The sequence below is a fragment of the Balaenoptera ricei genome, chromosome 13, assembly GCF_028023285.1.
Source record: "Balaenoptera ricei isolate mBalRic1 chromosome 13, mBalRic1.hap2, whole genome shotgun sequence".
Taxonomy (NCBI): Eukaryota; Metazoa; Chordata; class Mammalia; order Artiodactyla; family Balaenopteridae; genus Balaenoptera; species Balaenoptera ricei.
The window spans coordinates 6087075-6105274 of record NC_082651.1 but is presented as its reverse complement, the minus strand read 5'-3'; the positions used below and the strand labels follow the sequence as shown (position 1 = coordinate 6105274).

At 49.8% G+C, this 18200-nt stretch overlaps 1 protein-coding gene across 33 annotated transcripts in view; it reads left to right on the top strand.

Moving 5' to 3' along the window:
• MAP4K4 (mitogen-activated protein kinase kinase kinase kinase 4) overlaps positions 1 to 18200 on the top strand; it is a 170622-nt gene that overhangs the window by 138256 nt on the left and 14166 nt on the right. For 2 of the 33 annotated variants that reach the window (XM_059943089.1, XM_059943066.1), the window contains exons 13-25: positions 815 to 976; positions 3206 to 3292; positions 3818 to 4009; positions 4835 to 4996; positions 7235 to 7468; positions 8403 to 8509; positions 9872 to 10020; positions 10948 to 11045; positions 12887 to 13062; positions 13454 to 13574; positions 14567 to 14758; positions 16842 to 16959; positions 17229 to 17399. In XM_059943089.1, coding sequence (XP_059799072.1) covers positions 815 to 976; positions 3206 to 3292; positions 3818 to 4009; positions 4835 to 4996; positions 7235 to 7468; positions 8403 to 8509; positions 9872 to 10020; positions 10948 to 11045; positions 12887 to 13062; positions 13454 to 13574; positions 14567 to 14758; positions 16842 to 16959; positions 17229 to 17399 — 1969 coding nt within the window. Of the gene's footprint in view, positions 1 to 814; positions 977 to 3205; positions 3293 to 3817; positions 4010 to 4834; positions 4997 to 7234; positions 7469 to 8402; positions 8510 to 9868; positions 10021 to 10947; positions 11046 to 12886; positions 13063 to 13453; positions 13575 to 14566; positions 14759 to 16841; positions 16960 to 17228; positions 17400 to 18200 lie in introns of all 33 variants that reach the window. The other 31 variants (XM_059943069.1, XM_059943065.1, XM_059943072.1 and 28 more) reach the window with 19 other exon arrangements.

Below are 18200 nucleotides of genomic sequence, written 5' to 3'. Positions count from 1 at the left end.
CTGGGCCTGGATGAGAAGGGGCCAGACGTGTGCCCGGGGTCAAGCTGCCAGGTACCGAGGGGTCGACAGATGGTCTGCGTTAGGAAAGGCTGTCGGAGCGAGTCTGGTGACTCAATAGCACCTTCTGTGCTTGCTGATGGGGTGCAGGATGCTGTCTGATTAACGGTGGGAGGCACAGTGGCCCTCGACCTGGGGGCTTACCACCCAGGCGACTCCGGACAAGTCGCTTCTCTCTTCTTGAATCCGTTTCCTCCTCTGTGGAGTAGGAGTGAAGTGCTTCCTAGGTTTGTCGTGAGAATTGTATTAGGTAAAGGACATGGAAGGAAGACTATCAGATACTTAGCACCGTGCGAGACACAGAGTGAGCTTGTGCTCGTGGTAGTTTTTATATTCATGGTAATAATAATAGCACCTCTTATTCTCGTTGGTGTCACTTCTTCTCTCCCTGATGTGTGCTGCTTTTTTCCTCTCTTAAGTATTTCTCTCCTTTCTCTGCCCTATTTCTGTTCTCCTGTATTCATTTCTCTTCTTTTTCTCCTGACTTAAGGGCCCGGGGTAGCCCTGTTAGCGATACTCATGGATACAGAATTCCCTGTCCCCTCCCTGCTGTGGTTCAGCGAAGAACGGGGAATAACTGATATCCAGTGAAACCCAGCTCTGACTGGTACTTACAAGGAAGCTGGTGTATGTGAGCGCAGGGGCAGTGTGGGAGGAGCTGGCCGGTGCGGGTGGGGTCCCCGAGCTCTCCCTCTTGGCCTCTCCCCGTAACCGGTCAGCAGACCGCCCTGCTGACTGGGTGGCTTTACTTCCGCAGCAACAAAGGAGAGAGCGGGAAGCCAGAAGGCAGCAGGAACGTGAGCAGCGGAGGCGAGAACAGGAGGAGAAGAGGCGGCTGGAGGAGCTGGAGCGACGGCGCAAGGAAGAGGAGGAGCGGAGGCGGGCGGAGGAGGAGAGGAGGAGGGTCGAGAGGGAGCAGGTCAGTCCTCAGGGGGCGTGCCGGCCGGGACCTTGGAGGTCTGTCGCTTCGCAGAGTCGGGGGATTCGGGGCCAGAAGCACGCACGCGTGTGCACGCGTGTTCACGACTTTAGTCTGAAAACGCAGAAACACAGTTGGAAGCATATTCCCTTCGATACGTTGAATCTCTTGTCTTTACCAACAGATACAGAAATCATTACACTTTAGAAACCTCTTGAAACCAGCAGGGTGGCCTCCACTAGTATGATGCCTGAAAGATTTCCGAATGTGTCTAATGAAATGTGAAACCAACTGTAGGGCACGTCCTATGAGAAGTGTTTGAAGTATCCAGTGACTCACTGAATATTTTAAGATATATTTGCATATAATTCAGTATGTACATACGTAATGTTAGAACAGCTGATAACATTAGCCAAAAGCGATCAGATTTTAGTGACATTTGCAGCATGTTATTAACGTCAGATAAAGTTGCCTTTAGGAGTCTGATTCCCGAACCACCTGTGCAAGCAGAAATTGTGCTTTTTGTTGTCTGCGTTGTCCTCGTGAATCCCATCATAGCCTCTCTGCCGTTCATGTCTTTGAATTGATCACTCTTTGTCATGAGCTTTGAACAAGGAAAAAACATATGAAGGGAGACCAATTTAAATGATAGCTGAAGTTCATACTTAAAATGCTTGTAAACAATGGTATTAGCTTCCAAATTTGATTATTCAGCTACTCTCCTTTGCTTCGGGTTTTCCCAGTGTTGGGTCTACATAATATTTTTCTGTTGAAATTTAAGTGATTCTCTTGATCTCTTACTTTACTGACGTTGTTGGCCTGTTAACTGTGGTGCGTTTAGTTTAGTTTTCATGTTCTGATTTATACTTGGGGACTACAAAGAGGAGAAAACATGTAAACTTGAAACAGTTAAGTCACGGAGGGATAATTCTCCGAACTTGATTGGGAGAAGAGGGTGTGAATGTAATACTAACCTTCAGTGTTCTAACGGAGTCATTGGCTTTTGTGTATAGCAAGTATTCTTCACCTCTTCTTTTATAAAAATAGCATCAAAAGTCAGTTTTATTCCAAAATACCCCCCCGTGTCAGCCGTGCTGTAGGAACCTGTCATTTCTGCATGAATGTGCGTGTTTGTGTACATCTGTCATTGTCTGGTTGTCCCTGTGATGTGAAGGCAGAAAACCAGTGATACAGTGACCTGAGCTCGCAGCTGTGGTTCAGCTCTGTCTGGCTCGGGGAAGAGGGGAGCTGGGAGTCGGCGTCCTCTCCGTCGTCGGGGTTGGAGCGGCTCTCGGCCAGCCTGGCGGGGCGGGGCTTCCAGGCCCGGGACTGGAGCCTGGGTTGGAACCAGGGGGCCTTTGCCAGCGGCCCTGTGGATACACTTTACCGCAGATTGGCGTTTTGGGGCTAAATTTGCTTTGTAAGAAAAAAAGTTCCTGAGGAAATTTGTCATGACTTCTGCCCAGCATTCTCTCTGCCAGGGCGAGCGGTTAACTAAAACTCCTGTTCGGCCCAGATGTATGACTGCTTTTATCTTAAGGTGTGCACCTCAGTTGGCGGTAGACACTGTAAAATAAATAATCTGAATTTCAAAATAAAATTGCTCCTCCCAGACCCCTCAATCTACTCCTCTTCCAGAGTAGTGAGCTTTTCCCCTGTTGAAAAGGAAGGAGATGTCTTTTATTTGTAAAATGTTCGTACTTTTCAAAGTGATTTCATGCCTTTTTCATACTTGAGCCTCCCAAAAAATCCTGAGAGTTGGGAGAGAATATTCTTGATACGGGCTTGCTAGAGACTAATCTGTTGTCGTAGATCAAGGTCTCCAGCCCTTCAGATATGCATGCCCCTTCAAGGTTGGGTTTCTCCTCTTTATGTAACGTCCTTTGGATGTGTTTTCGTTGTTACAGAGGTTTATCGTTCTCTTCCCTTTGAAAACGCATCACCTCACCCCTGTCTCCCCTTTCTCTCTTTCTCTGTCTCTTCCTCTCTCTCTCCCTTTATCTCTCTCATAGACTCACACACACACACACACCCCATCGCTGAGCGCGTGTCATCATTTATTAGACTCTTCAGATCTTAGAGACTAATTCGAAGTTCTGGGGCACATCCTCGGCGATAGGCTTGTCTCAGCCATTGATCGCTGAGTGGATCACCCCAGATGGTGGGGGCGGACGGTCCTGGCGCCTCCCCTGGGGACCCGCTGACCGCCGGCCGATCTCTGTGTGACAGGAGTACATCAGGCGGCAGCTGGAAGAGGAGCAGCGGCACCTGGAGCTCCTTCAGCAGCAGCTCCTCCAGGAGCAGGCCATGCTACTGGTAACGCCCCGCGCGGCCCCGTCCCGCCCCGTAGCTAGGCCCCCCCCCCCCCCCCCCCCCGCGCCGGGCGGGGCCGCCGGGCTCTCGTGGCCGCGCCCCCTGGGGTCGCGCTGCTTCGGGCACACGCCCAGGCGGCTTCTGTTTCTCTCTCTATTTCCCGTTGCTGAGTTAACTGTTCTCGTTTGGTAGATAGACGGGGTTTTGCACAGCACCTGGCATTCGGTGAACAGGCTAGAATGCCAGGAGCTGGCGGTTCAAGGCGCATGCCGTAGGACCTGTACCTAGAGTTCCCAAGTGTCCTTTGAAACCGCCGAGACCAGCGTTCCCTTGGGTTCTCTCTTACTCTGTCCAGTGACAGTATGCTTAGCGACAAGCTGTCAGATTTTCCCACAGGTAACCTGCCATTTCACGTCCCGGCCGTCGTGCTCTGTCACGAAACAGGCGTCAGTGAGCGCTGTGCGGGGGCGAAGCGAGCCGGGGCGAGGCGGGCGCCGGGCCCGGACTGAGTGTCCCTCTCCCCCCAAGGAGTGCCGCTGGCGGGAGCTGGAGGAGCACCGGCAGACGGAGCGGCTCCAGAGGCAGCTGCAGCAGGAACAGGCCTACCTCCTGTCTCTACAGCATGAGCCCCGGAGGCCCCCGCCGCCCGACAGGAGCAAGGCCGGCCTGCACGGCGCCGAGCCCAAGGCCCCGCACGAGCCCGCCGACCGGGCCCGCGAGGTACGGGCCCCGCCGTTCCGTGCGCGCTCCCAGGGGGCAGGGAGGGGCCTCTTCCCTGCTTAGTGTTCGTCTAGAGGGGAGCGGAGCGCCCCAGGGCTTTGCAGATCTCAGGGGACCCGGACGCTGACCGAGACACGGGAAGAGAGGAGGCTGTGTGGCGGCGTTTTCTTTATACTGTAAACGAGGGGCAGGGCGGCCTGTCATCTCTTTTTCCAAAACTGCCGCGAGGACGAAGCCTGCCTGGGCCCGATTCACTGGCTTTTCGGTGATCGGGGTTTGCTACTGAGCTGGGGCGTCTGGGCTCCCAGAGCTTCCCAGTGAGGATGCGACCACGCAGGACCGCGCCTCGGACGCTGGCGGGGTGGACCAGGCAGGCGGCAGAGCGCGGGATGCTGGCCCGGGCGGGGGCGTCCTCCCGCCGTGCCGACCCTCACACGGCACGTTCTGGGAGCACGTGTCCCGCTCGTCCTGCCGTGCCTTTATGTTTCGTGGAATGAAACGTGTGTTAGAGTCCTGGTGACGCTCTTTTAATCCGTGGGTTTAGTTGGTTGCGACAGATTAATTCTTTTCCTAGTTTACCTTCACGTGCAATCCTAGACTTCTTGCCGGGGGAGATTTTAAAGGCTGCCTCTCTCGATTTTTATCTTCGTGAATGTTCCGTATTCTGCATCAGACCCTAGTCCAGTGTTATATGCCTCCCCTCTTTTCTTGTAGTTGAAGAAAACAGAAGATTTCTTTTCAGACTCCTTCCACTTTCAGGCTTTCTTCGGTATCTCTGCCTTTTTCTACTAACCCTGAGTTATGTCTTCTAATTCTCTGACGCAGGTGGAAGATAGATTTAGGAAAACTAACCACAGCTCCCCTGAAGCCCAGTCTAAGCAGACAGGCAGAGTATTGGAGCCACCAGTGCCTTCCAGATCAGAGTCTTTTTCCAATGGCAACTCCGAGTCTGTGCACCCTGCCCTGCAGAGACCAGCCGAGCCACAGGTAGAGCGGCCAGTTGGCTGTGGGTCAGGGAGACGCACACAGAGGCTCACTGAGCCACCAGCCTGCTTGAACTGCTCAGTTTGGTTTGTTAGCGCATTTAGAGAGACAAGAGAGTAGCAGAGGGAGTTTAGACTAAAGAGGACGTAGCCTCAGTTGATAGGGAAAAACAGGATTTTCTTTTTAAAGATTGTTGTTGTACTTATTAAGAATATCTGGATTCAGTGATTTCTTCTTTCTGTCTAACTTTTTGCCTTCCCTGACTCAGATGTTCGTAAACAAGTGCCTCCTTACTCGAATACAAAGACTTCTCAGTTTAGTTTTTAGAAAGTTAGTGTCATAAGTACATAGAGGGAGACTTTTTCTTAACCTGGGGTCCTTGGCTCCCAGCCAGTTCTGCGAGTGGGCGGCCCTGAAATTCCACGTAGAATTTTTTTGATTTGTCCAAATGTACATATATTTTGGGGAAAAGGGCCTTTTGTCAGATTCTCAAAAGGTTCAACATCCAAAAAAAGGTTAATGGCCCGGTGGGTTGAGTGTGGGTTTTCCTGAAGTAGGTCAGGATAGAGGCCACTGGGTCGGCCTCAGCGTTCGGCCTCGCCCGGGTGGGGGACCTCCGTGCTGTCTGGCGGAGAAAGCAGACAGCAGAGACCTCAGACATCCTTAAACGCTGGTTCCCACTCTTGCTGAAAATCATTGACTTTCAGGCATTTTGCTCCCTGTGGGCGTGTCATCCGGAGTACTGGGCACAAGTCCTTGAGCCCGAGTTTACCTGTCACTGATGTTTGCATGTGTTGGGGGACGGTAGAGGTAGCGGTGGCGTTCACACAAACCCGGATGAGGACTTGAATGCACTTTACCATAAAGATCCTTGGTATGGAGCAGTTTTACAGTAAAAAGAAGACCCAGGATTAAGCTCGGCGGGGCGGGTGTTGGGAGGCTGGTGTTTACGTGAGACCAGCAGCGTCTTGATTCACAGAAGAGCTGACGCACAAGCCAGTGGGCAACTCCAGAGAGTGAGGAATGGAAAGAAGAAGGATGCAGAAGAAAGCGGGACAGGATGAAGGGGGAGAGGGAGGGGTGGGGGGCCGAGGAGAATAGGTTTGATGGGCGTTATCCTTACCGTAAATAGAAAATCTTTATGTGGCCACTAACCGTTTAGAAAATAGGAGTTCATGAATTATGCAGACTGCTTTTTATACTGCTGATTGATTAATTAACATAGGGCCAGGAAAAAGAGTCCCTTTTCTATCTAAAGTTGCTTTTGGCCGAAAGCTGTACTTACGACAACATTCTTTCGGAACTCATTCTGGATCTTAACGCTTGGCAAGGTTGAGCCAATCCTGATTTGGTATTTCCTGTTTTTATTAAATGTGATGATGTAATAGATATATAGCTAGAATTATGTAAATTTCAACATTGAACAGTTATTTTAAAACAAAAAGTGTAAATTCAAGAAAATACAGATTGTTTCAGAGATTGCTTTTCCAATTTAAAAGTGACCAGATGAACTCAGTTGCCAAGGAATTGTCTTATTTCTTCAGTTGTCAAGTAGAAGGATTACCCCCCTCAGCAGTCCATTTAGGGAATCCTAGTGCTGAATAGGATACAAAGAAATCAAAGTTCTTTTTTTTCCTAACTAGTACAAAGATACGTGGAGTTCTGTGGGGTTGGAGTGTTTTAAGACTTGGGACAAGAAAGAAGGAAAATTGGTGGTGTCTTTGAAAAGCTGGCTGTTTTAAGTTGCACTCTTATAATCTGTCGAAACATGCGGGGTTGGTCTTTGCACAGTAGACATGTGGCTCTGTTGTTACTTGGTCAGACGTCTTGCCCTGCCAGGTAACGGGAGGGTGGGTAGAGAGGTTTGCACGTGTGGCGGTGTCCGTCCTGCGGTTTCCTGCCTCTGCCCGTCCACGCTGCTTTGACGCAGAAATGCATGCCACACGTTGCCCCTCAGACAGGAGCGCTGTGAGGCTTTTTTTTAAATCTTCACGTTTACTGCTCTCTAACATTTGTCTAGATATGAAGAGTTTTCCTTATAAATGTACCTTTGTTCTCTTCTACATACTGTGCTCCCCAGACCACCTCTCCACTTAAGGCGTAACCGTTGTACCGCTTGGCTGACCTAGTCCTGAGCCGCCTCGTGTACGTTGCCCCGCCTCCCGCTTTGGATTTGGTATTGACCAGAAAAGCGTTTTCTGCAGAACGCATTGAATGTTTTGTGTTTTGTTTTCTTGTAAGGTACAGTGGTCCCACCTGGCATCTCTCAAGAACAGTGTTTCCCCTGTCTCGCGATCCCATTCCTTCAGTGACCCTTCTCCTCCCAAATTTGCACACCACCATCTGCGCTCTCAGGACCCATGTCCACCTTCCCGCAGTGAGGTGCTAAGTCAGAGTTCTGACTCTAAGGCGGAGGTACCCGACCCCGCCCAAAAGGCTTGGTCTAGATCAGACAGTGACGAGGTGCCTCCAAGGGTAAGAAGCAGGAAGACAGATGTGTGCTTCTTTTGCCTTTTCGTTATTTTTTTAAAATTATTTATTTCAATTAAGGGTGTGGTGACGTCACCAGAATTAAGGGGCAGTGGCAGAGGAACTTTTGACGGTGGGGAGAAAATTCCATAGTGAGGCGGTTAGGTTCAGCCATCAGCCAGTTAGCTTTTCATTGCTGTCGCTGACTCTGTACTTAAGCACAAGGTACCAAAATAATTTAGGAGTACATCTGTAAAGAGTATGCTTCTAGACCAGATCAAAATTTGTTTTAGCAGCTGTCGTGTTAAGTCTATACAAAAGCTATCAATTACTTTGCACCATTAATTAATATCAAAATGTTCAGAAAAGGTATTATAAGGGAAAAAATTAACATAAATGTTTCAAAAAATGATTTTTTTTAATTGAGGGATTTTTGTTTTTGTTTGGGTGTTTTTTTAAATTTCATGTTTTTAAAATTTTTGGTTTGGTAATTACTTAATGCTGAAATTAAACAAAAAGGCACATTTTATTTTTCCTCCACTTGGAATTTGCTTCCTCTGAGTATTTTCTTGCTTCCTACATTCTTTGTTTCTTGCTGATCCATTTGTAGGCCATTGTTTGGTTCCTTTGAGCTTGTTTTCCTGATTCTCACATTATCTCAGTAAAATGCTTTTGTACGTGCCCTGCCAGCAAGCTTCAGTGCCAACATCATTTAAATGTGGTTAGGAGCATAGAAAGGTTGTCCCAGTGCCTTTGACGGCTTGGACTACTCTTCTGTTGTATCGCTGGAGGGCAGAGAAGGATCAGGGACTGGGGGTAGGTCGGTGATAGCAAGGCTAAGGTAACTAGGACTGCCTCAGACACATGTTTGGTGGGGAGTAGTCTTTTCTCCTCCTCCTCATGTTTTCAGTAATTTAATTGCTGTATTTTGTACCCAAAGGTTCCTGTGAGAACGACGTCCCGGTCCCCCGTCCTGTCCCGTCGGGATTCCCCGCTGCAGGGCAGCGGGCAGCAGAATAGCCAAGCAGGTCAGAGAAACTCCACCAGGTAAGAGAAGAGCGAAGCTTAGGGACAGATTTACTACACGGTGTCCTGCAGTCTTATACCGTCTGCTTGCATAAAAGTGCTCATAAACATGGAAGTTCTGGGGCAAAGAGGTGATCCGTTTATAAAGAAAATGCCGTAAAGTCCATTCACGTGAATGACATCAAATTGATCTGTGGTGAAAAGAGAGATTAAATCCGACGGTGTATTGCAGCAGTTTTAAGGTGAAAACTACCTGCCTCAGTGAGAGTAACAGGACGGAAGAGCAGGGAAGGGGGGATTCTAAGGGAACTGTGACCCGAGAGGGCTTGTCATCCAGAGGATGTCTGGGGGCTCTGGGAGTGTGCGGAAATCACACACAGGCTACGGAAGAGAGAGTGGTTGACTCAGAGTTGGCAATAAACTCGTGCATTAACCACAGAGTATTTTCAGGTTCTAGAGCCGCTCTGTTTTATACGGTAGCTGTTAGCCACATGAGGCTACTTAAATTTGAATTGAAGTTAATTAAAATTACATAAAATTAAAACTTAATTTCCTTAGCTGCACTAGCCACATTTCAGGTGCTCCATAACCTCATGAAGCTGGTGGCGACCGTATTCTCAGCCGTAGAATATTGTCATCATCTCAGTTCCGTCAGCCAGCAAGCACCGTTTTAGAGGAAGAAAAGGTCGTGTTGAGGGTTTTGTACTCTGATCATCGCTGAACCTCTGTACTTGCTGTCTCGGTATAACATGAGGAAGTGGAACGAGTTACAGCCCAGAAGCTGCAGAGAGAGAGCTTTCTGAGCCTTCAGTGGTCAGGGTGGGCTGCGGGGTTCTCCTGCGCCCGAGTCCGTGTGTTAATTCTTACCTAGAAAACTCATGCTGTGGTGTGTCGACGGCAGGGATACACTGTGGCCCGTGTGCGGTCACATTTCCAGCCCAGAGCACGAAAGAATGAGTGTGCTGCCTAAGTGTCAGTTCTTGAGAGCCGTGAGGGGTGGTGGTCGGTACTGGGAATTTGTGTGTAATTTGATTTTGTGTGTAATTATGTAAGTGGAATTTTTCATAGTAAGAAAGTGAGTTTGTAGCTGAGACAGAACTAGTGACACTTCTAGACCAAACAGTAGCGTTTCCTCTCACACCCAGAGAAGATTTGTCTGCTAATGGTAGAATGTCTTTTAGCATTTTGGGTGTGTTAAGATATCTGAGATAAAACCAGTGAATAATGCCACTATAACTTTTGGTGAATTTCACGTTAAATGCTGGTGGTAGGCTGATTTTCTTATTATCCCTGCGTTTGAATGACATGGTGCGCGTGTTTATAATTTGACCCTGCGTCTTGGGATAATGCATTAGCTGTTCTCGTCATCTTCTCCAACAGCAGCATCGAGCCCAGGCTGCTGTGGGAGAGAGTGGAGAAGCTGGTGCCCAGGCCCGGCAGTGGCAGCTCCTCGGGGTCCAGCAACTCAGGATCCCAGCCCGGCTCCCACCCTGGGTCTCAGAGCGGCTCCGGGGAGCGCTTCAGAGTGAGATGTAGGATGCCTGCCTTTCCTTTTCCCTGTGCCTGTTCACCGTATCGGGCTCCAGTCAGTACAGTTGACCCTTGAACACCCAGGGCTTAGGGATACCCCCCACCAGTTGAAAATCCTCGTCTGTAGTCGACCCTCTGTACCCACGGTTCCTCTGCATCCGTGGTTACACGCCCACAGATCCAACCAGCTGTGGATCCTGTAGTACGGAATTATTTACTGTTGAAAAAAATCCACACGTGAGTGGACCTTCGAAATTCCAGCCCGTGTTGTTCAAGGGTTGACTGTATTTTGGAAATCCTTTTCAATCATGGAAAAGACCTGTGATCTTTCACAGCTGCATATTATGAATACAAAACAGTGTTTCAATGTAGGTTTGCTAGTGACACTAGTAATAGTCGTCACAATTTTAATAGTAAAGAGTGAGGTTTTGAGAGCTTACGCATGCGAGCACTGTCCGTGCAGTGTCTCATTTAATCCGTACAGCAACCCCAGGAGGTGGATATATATTGTGTCTCCATTTTACAGATTCAAGTAACTGCAGTTTAGTCAGTTTACGTAACTCGTCCAAGGTGATTAGCTAAATATCCAAGCTGAGATTTGAACCCACTCTTCTGAGCCTAAACTCCACCAGTATTGTCATCAATATTGGTTATCTTAACCTACTCATAAGAATAGATTAGCGGAAATTCCCTCTACTGTGTTATTGATGTAACGTAACAAGGGGTTGTGAACACGTATTAGTGCAGCGTGACAGTCGAGGGTTCTCGGGAAGGAGTCACAAACCCCGGGGTTCAGACCAGCACGTGGAGACCTTGCTGTGAGCGAGGCTAATGAGGGGAGAGGACGGGGGCCAGGTGGGCTGGGTGGCTTCGTGGCCCACACTCAGGTGTTTACGTGACTCGGCCTTTCTTGTCTCTGAACTTCACAGCATCATCCAAATCTGAGGGCTCGCCATCTCAGCGCCTTGAAAATGCAGCAAAAAAGCCTGAAGATAAAAAGGAAGTTTTTAGACCTCTCAAGCCCGCTGTAAGAATTGCACAAAATCCATTTTACTCATTTCAAACTTGAGTGAGATCTTTCTATTAAAGCCTTCTCCTTGCGCGGCCTGCAGGCCTCCCTGTGGGGTCTCGCAGGTTTGAGGGGTTATAAGGAAAGCTGTAAACCTTGGCCCACTTGTGCCGCCGCCCCAGTCCCGCCCCCCCCCCCCCCCCCCAGTCATTTAAAAAATACAAAAGAAAGAAAAGCCTTCTGTCTCTCTGCTTGGCATTCACCTTTACATGCTCTTGATGAGTGGGCACCTAAAATACTGGCTTTTGGAAGAGATGTTTTTCCACCACCTCCTTAAACTCTCCCGTGGTTTAATTCTGCCCTTTGGTACGTGGGGCGGCAGTGTGGCTGTTTCTCTTCTCCGTAGCCCTCGATGCAGTAGCTGCCCCGTCACTGGGCACACTGGGGGTTTGAGCCTGCTGGGGTTTTGTCTCCCGCTTGCATTGATTTCTGTGCCCCCCTCCCCCCTTCTTTCCTCCCTGCTTCCTGTGCTGTGTGTTCCTCCTCACCGATGGCTCCTCTGGCTCGATGGGACCCCGCTGACCGAAGGGCGAAGTGGTAAGCCCCGTCTGAACAGTTCAGCGTCGGAGCAGCGTTCTAACTTTAGCCTGTATTCGACCTCCATGCCTCTTCCTTCCTCAGCTTGCTCTTTTCTAGAATTAGAAACCCTGAATTTTTGCTTCGTGTTTTTTAACACCCCAAATTTGCTGCATGTGTTCATTCTTATCATTAAATACGGCTTTTTAAAGTCACTTTAACAAAAAGCCGCAGCTGTTCTCGTGAAGTCGCGAGCAGGAGGACGCAAGGCCAGTCCTTGCTCACTTGTCTCAGAGGCTCGGGCTCAAAGGGAAGAAGCGTGTTCTTAACTGGTGAGAAGAAGAGACTGCCAGAGGGAAAAGGAAGAGTGGCCACATAGCCTGCCTTCCAAAAAATCATTACTTTTTAAGTAAAAATTTTAAGTGGAAAGATACATACGTTGAACTTCTGTATGAAAATGTAGACTAGAGATAATAATCAAGCTCGGAAGTTATATTTGGATAGTTGATTGGGTCTTACGGTGTCTGCACGTAGAAGAGGAAAGGGAACCGAAGCCCTGGTGAACCGCGGCGTTTACCCTGGGCCGCTTCTCCCCCCAGCGTGCGCGCTCGTGGCAGCGGCAGGATAGCCTGCCCAGCTGCCGTCCCACGGCCAGACACACTGCAGCGCTTTCTCACAGCACACGTCAGGAACTTTGTTCACGCACGTGGCAAGTTGTTGACACTCGGTTAAGCCAGACGTGAGCCATACCCTGTGCTCACTTCACTCTCAGTTTCCTGCGAGTTGGAAATTTTTAAAAATAAAAGTTGGAGTTAAAAACCTCACCAAATAAGTACTTTAAATCACCCCTGTTTAACTAAAATCTTGCTTTCTGCAAAATCTCCTCAAAAGAAGACTTTGTCACAGGGGCGGGCATCTTTATGACACACTACCAAGGTCTGTCTGCACACATCTGTTGATCCAGAATTTTATAGTCGGAAAAGAATGCTCTCGGCTCTTTTTTTTTTTTTTTTTTACGGCTGTGAGGTTTGAACTGTGTACAACACCTTGGACTTTTAAAAAAATCTTTTCTATTTTTTGTTTTATCTTTTTGACTCTTCTTGGTCTCGTCTTTTCTATCGAAAGCTTTGAGAGCTCCCCTCCGTGATACCGGTAGACGCCCTACAAGACAGTTTGGCAAAGCTGGCGTGGCCGTTTGATGGATAGTGAGAACGAAGCGCTTGGCCCTGTGCTGTTTCCCCGTCGCCCTCCCGCCTGACCCCCTTTTCTGTCTCCTGCACTAGGACCTGACGGCCCTGGCCAGAGAGCTCCGAGCGGCAGAAGACGTGCGGCCGCCGCACAAGGTGACAGACTACTCCTCGTCCAGTGAGGAGTCCGGGACGACGGATGAGGAGGACGACGACTTGGAGCAGGAAGGGCCCGAGGAGCCCCCCTCGGGGCCGGAGGACGCCAGAGCCGCGTCAGTCCCGCCCTGCTTGAGGGAGGATGAGTGTCCCCACTGGGCCTTCTTTCCACTTGGGACCAGTTGTTGTAAACCTGTCCTCTGATCCTGTGAACGTGTAACGTTTCCCCGTCGTGGAGTCAGCAGCAGACGGCCTTTCTGTTGTCCCCCTTCTCTTCGTTGGTGTGTGTGCGCGCATGTCAGGGCCTCTTCCAGTACTCCATGTGTTTCATTTCTTCTTCTTAATTTGAGGCTGTGAAAAAAGGGAAAACTGCAGTTCATTTTCCTTGAGGAAACTTTATACCTGTAGCCCGATCTCATCTTAGGACTCCGAGAAGGTGAAAAATCTAAACGGTATATCCTCGGCTCGCGGGTTATGGCCCTTCACGTCTGGATTTTGTCTCAATAGGTCATCTCTGAACTTGAGCAACGGTGAAACGGAGTCCGTGAAAACCATGATCGTCCACGACGACGTGGAGAGTGAACCAGCCGTGACCCCGTCCAAGGAGGGCACCCTGATCGTCCGCCAGGTACCCGCGTCCTCTCTCCTCGTTGGAGGCTAGCTTCTCCTGTACTCATTAACCCACTTGCTCGTTCACTCGCTCATGCTGTTTCTACATCATCGTCTGTTCTCACCTAACGAGACACCCGGAGGGTAGCGTCCTGTGCTGCGTGCCCCGAGGCGGCCAGCAGGGCCCCCGCCCCGCCCGCCTGCATGTCCCGCGGCAGCCCTCCTCCCAGCAGCCCGCGAGCCCCTCAGTCTGCGTCTGAGCGCAGAGAAGCCGCAGGGGGCACGCCGCGGCCGGCGGCGGGGGTCTGCGCGGAGCTCTCGGCTCCGAGTCCGGGGGTCTGCGGCGGGAGCCGGCTAGGCAGGCAGGCAGGAGCTGCCCGGGGCCGGGAGCCGGAGCAGGGGGGGGGGCCTCTCTTCTGTGCTCCGGGCGTGACGCTCCTCCCTCGTTGAATATTAATCGTGTGCCACCCAGCCGTGCTCCGTTTGGATTACCAAGTTTTACAACGGTCTGTTCATTTCTTAGCTCAGATGGAAGAAAGGGATGTGCTTCTCATTTAAGTGGAGCAGGGCACCTGTGTAGCACTTTGGACTTTTCCCTGAGTGTGTTTCATGCTCTGGCAGTGCATTTGTATGGAAAGCGGGAAGGGCCTGGTCCGGACAAGACCAGGATTCAAAGAAGTGACGGGTACTTTCTAGAGCTTTAGACAGATTTAAAAAGGAAAGAGAAAAGCCAGTGGTTTTGGTAACAGCAGCTCATGTGGCAGATAAACCAGATTAAACACCCGCTGTTTGGGTTCTGCAGTCACCAGATGAGGTGCTGTGAATTCTGTTGGCTCAGCCTAGGCATTTGGCGAGGAAGCGTGAGCAGCTCAGGCTGATTTCCTCCAGTCGTCCCTTGATGACGTAACAGAGTTGAGAGTCACACAGCACCGCCAGCAGTCAGGTATCGGTAGGGTCTTCGGCAATGTTAGCGGCGCGCGAGCGAGACCAGTGTGCCTGTTTTCTCTGCAGAGTGCAATTGACCAAAAGCGCGCCAGCCATCATGAGAGCAATGGCTTTGCCGGTCGCATTCACCTCTTGCCAGATCTCTTACAGCAAAGCCATTCCTCCTCCACTTCCTCCACCTCCTCCTCCCCATCCTCCAGCCAGCCGACACCCACCATGTCCCCACAGACACCCCAGGACAAGCTCACTACTAATGAGGTATGTCTCGCACCACAGCTGGCTGCTCTCCCAGGGTTAGACCAGCGCTGCCTAGGAGCTAGTTTGCAGAGCCCTTCCCACACCCTCACCTCCCCTCCCCTCCCCGCCCGCCTTCTTCTGTCACCTCCCCTTCTCTCCCACCCCCTCGAGTAACAAGTTTCAGATCTGCATACAAACCCCTTAACCCTGGAGCGATTTCCCTCCAAACTTGCCAGTTCACTGTTTACTTTTCTCTAGATAAGTGTAGTTGCATGGCTTTCCTCATTCAGTTTATTTTTCAAAAAAAAGTCTAAAACGATTGCTGTGTTCTCAGATGCATTATGTATTTGGCATGAAATTCTGGTAGTCATTTGTGGAATCTGCCTTTTTCATTCTTTTTATCCAGTAAATCAAATATAGAAACATTTGGTTAAGCAGACTTGGCCTTATCAGGATAAATGTGTTGCTCTGTACAGGAACCTCCTTCCAAAAGGGCTGGATCTTTTTTGTTTGTTTGTTTGTTTCCGGGGTGAGGGTGGGGGCGTTGTTGGTTGGTTACTCTTATTTATCTTTGCCAACCTAGTTGAAAGGATGTCTCTCCTTGAAATTTACAATCACTCAGAGTTTAAGAGGCCAAATTGCTTTTGGGGGAAACCTAGAAAATTAGGATGTTAAACAAGAAGGGCAAAGAACTGAGCGTGATTTTAACTTCAAATTTTGGATGGGAAATCCTGTGTGCTTGTTCGAAGGCATGGCTGTGTGCTCTCAGTCTGGGTGCCGGTTGGGTGATTCTTGCCGTTTGGAACAGGGTTATGCCCCAAGTGCAGGGACAGTCCACCGTGGGCACCCTGTCCTTAGTTAAGCAAGTGATCGTTTTCATGGGAGGTTTGGTTTAAATGCCTTTGTCTAACGGTTGAAGGAGGTTGCAAGTGGCACGTAGCTTCAGCCAATCTTGTCAATGTAAGCATTGAACTGCCGGCCTGCCCACCTGCTCCTATTTTGGTTCCCTCGTTAGAAAGAATCAGAATAATCCTCTCCCCTTGAGGAGCCAGGGGCAAGTTGACTGCCAAGGCAGGCCCGGCATCAGATTGGCCGCCATCGGCTGGATGGGCCCCAGATGGTGGGCCTGGGCAAGAAGCCTGCCAGCAGGCAGCTGTGTCAGGTGGGAGGGGAGAGCTGAGGAGGGGGTGGGCTGCCAGGACTTGTGACTTCAGCTGCCCGGGAGAGTGAAACGGTACAGGACAAAAGCACGTGGTCAGACATGGTTTTTTTCCCTCCGTTTATATATCCCACCTACACTTACATCCCTTCTTATATTTACACTTGGCTCCATTTTGCTCTAATGTGTAGTATTTACAATAACCCTTAACTCACTAAACTGGCAAGTTTATTTTTCTGTTTGTTTTGTTTTTAATTGTCATTACATTTCCACTTAACAATTTGTTTCACTTTCTTTGTGTCTTTTTTTTTTTTTTTTTTTCCTGTCTTAAGTTACATTATTAACCAAAACACTCCTGTTCCTAAAAGAGCAAAAGGATATGCCTTACTCTGTATTTGCACCTTTCACTAATGAGCCCCTATCTGATACGGATTTTATGATGATGCACCTAAAATGATGGTGGCCAAAGCTTCTGTAGCTTTCTGGCAAGAGGCTCACTTTAAAAGAAACGGTATAAAATTAAGATTTGCCAGTATTCCAACAGAGATTCATTGCACTTTTTTGGGGGGCAGGAGAGTAAATTCAAAAATTGATGAATTGAGATCAAGACATTTCAAACTTCCTTTAGGAGTTTTCATTATAATTATTTATTAAAAACCGGAGGAGCGTGAAGTATAGATTATGCTGGTAGCTTGCGTGTTCCGTCTTAGAGGAGCGATATTTCTGAAAAGAGGGGTAGCTCTCTTTGGCTCCCGGTTAAACAGCCTGTATTGGGGGGTGTGGGGTACACATGCAGAAGCACCTCCGGAGCATTTTGGGGGAGGAAGCGGGGGGGGGGGGTAGGGCTTTTGTATTGGGAAGCAGTGCATTGTAGAGGTGGATTGAAGTGTTTTATGTTTGTTCCTTTACTGTCATTGTATTAATACGACTGAATTTACATTGCAGACTCAGTCCGCTAGTAGCACACTCCAGAAACACAAATCTTCCTCCTCCTTTACACCTTTTATAGACCCCAGATTACTACAGATTTCTCCATCTAGTGGGACAACAGTGACTTCTGTGGGTAAGTAAAGCAGCTGACGAGCGGGCTCGGGCACTTTGCGCCGCTCTTTCTGTGGCTTGGGCACGCATGCTGGTGGCTGGCGGGTGCAGACCTCGGACCAGATGCCCAGCCTGCTTCAGTTCCCTTTTTCTATGTACATTCCTTAACAAATTTCTCTTCCTAGGCAAAGAGTTGGTTGTGACATGAATATCTGCTTGAGGCGTAGCGGGGAAGGGAGCAGGCCCCGTGCTCGTGGAGACACAAAATAATTCCAGTGTCCTGTGTTTCAGTGGGATTTTCCTGTGATGGAATGAGATCGGAGGCCATAAGGCAAGATCCTACCCGGAAGGGCTCAGTGGTCAATGTGAATCCCACCAACACTAGGCCACAGAGCGACACCCCAGAGATTCGCAAATACAAGAAGAGGTTTAACTCCGAGATTCTGTGCGCTGCCTTGTGGGGTAGGTATCTCACTGTGACTCTGACCCTTTCGCTTTTAGTCTCAAGGGTGGACCGGTCGTTTATAGGTAGTGCAGGTGTTTTTGGAGGCGTCGTTGGCGGGTGAGATGGAAGACTCTTGACGTCCGTCCCCGTCCCCTGTCCCTGCAGGAATCCTGCAGGGGCACACACAGGCCTGCCCTTGTTTCAGCCGTCGGGTGTTGCAAAGAATCACTCGTCTCCGTTTCTTCATATAAAGAAGAAAAGGGAAAAAATGAGAAAGACATTTGATTTGGCCCATATTTATACGGAGAATGAAGAAATTTGTCGAATTTGCTTTTCTTTAAATGTTTCAGTTTATCATTTTTCCCTCGCTCTTTGTGACTTGGGCCTAACATCTGAGTGGAGCTCTTACAAGCAGTCTGCCTGGGCCGAGGGTGTGCGGGAGGGGCCGTGAGCCGCCTTACCCGCGCAGGCTTGTGTGGACGCCGCGAGAGGGGATTCTCCGAGTCTGCGGCGCACACAGCTCTGCCGCCGCCTGGCTGTCACCCCCGTTCACACCTCCCCCCAGCCCCGCCTTGACCACGCCCTCCAGTGCCACGCCTGTGAATGCTCCCTGAATCCTGCCGTGGGCTGTCTGACACAGCGAGGAGCCCTGCCACTGTATTCAGAAAAGCTTCCTGCTCCTTGGACGTTGCCGTGCCAACGCGTGAGGACACAGCACATCCTCTCACGGGCTCTCCTGGGGTGTCCACGACGGCTCTGCCGTCCCCCTGTGACCCCATCAGCTCTTCTCACTCCCGGCCCCTCGCCTGGCCCAGAGC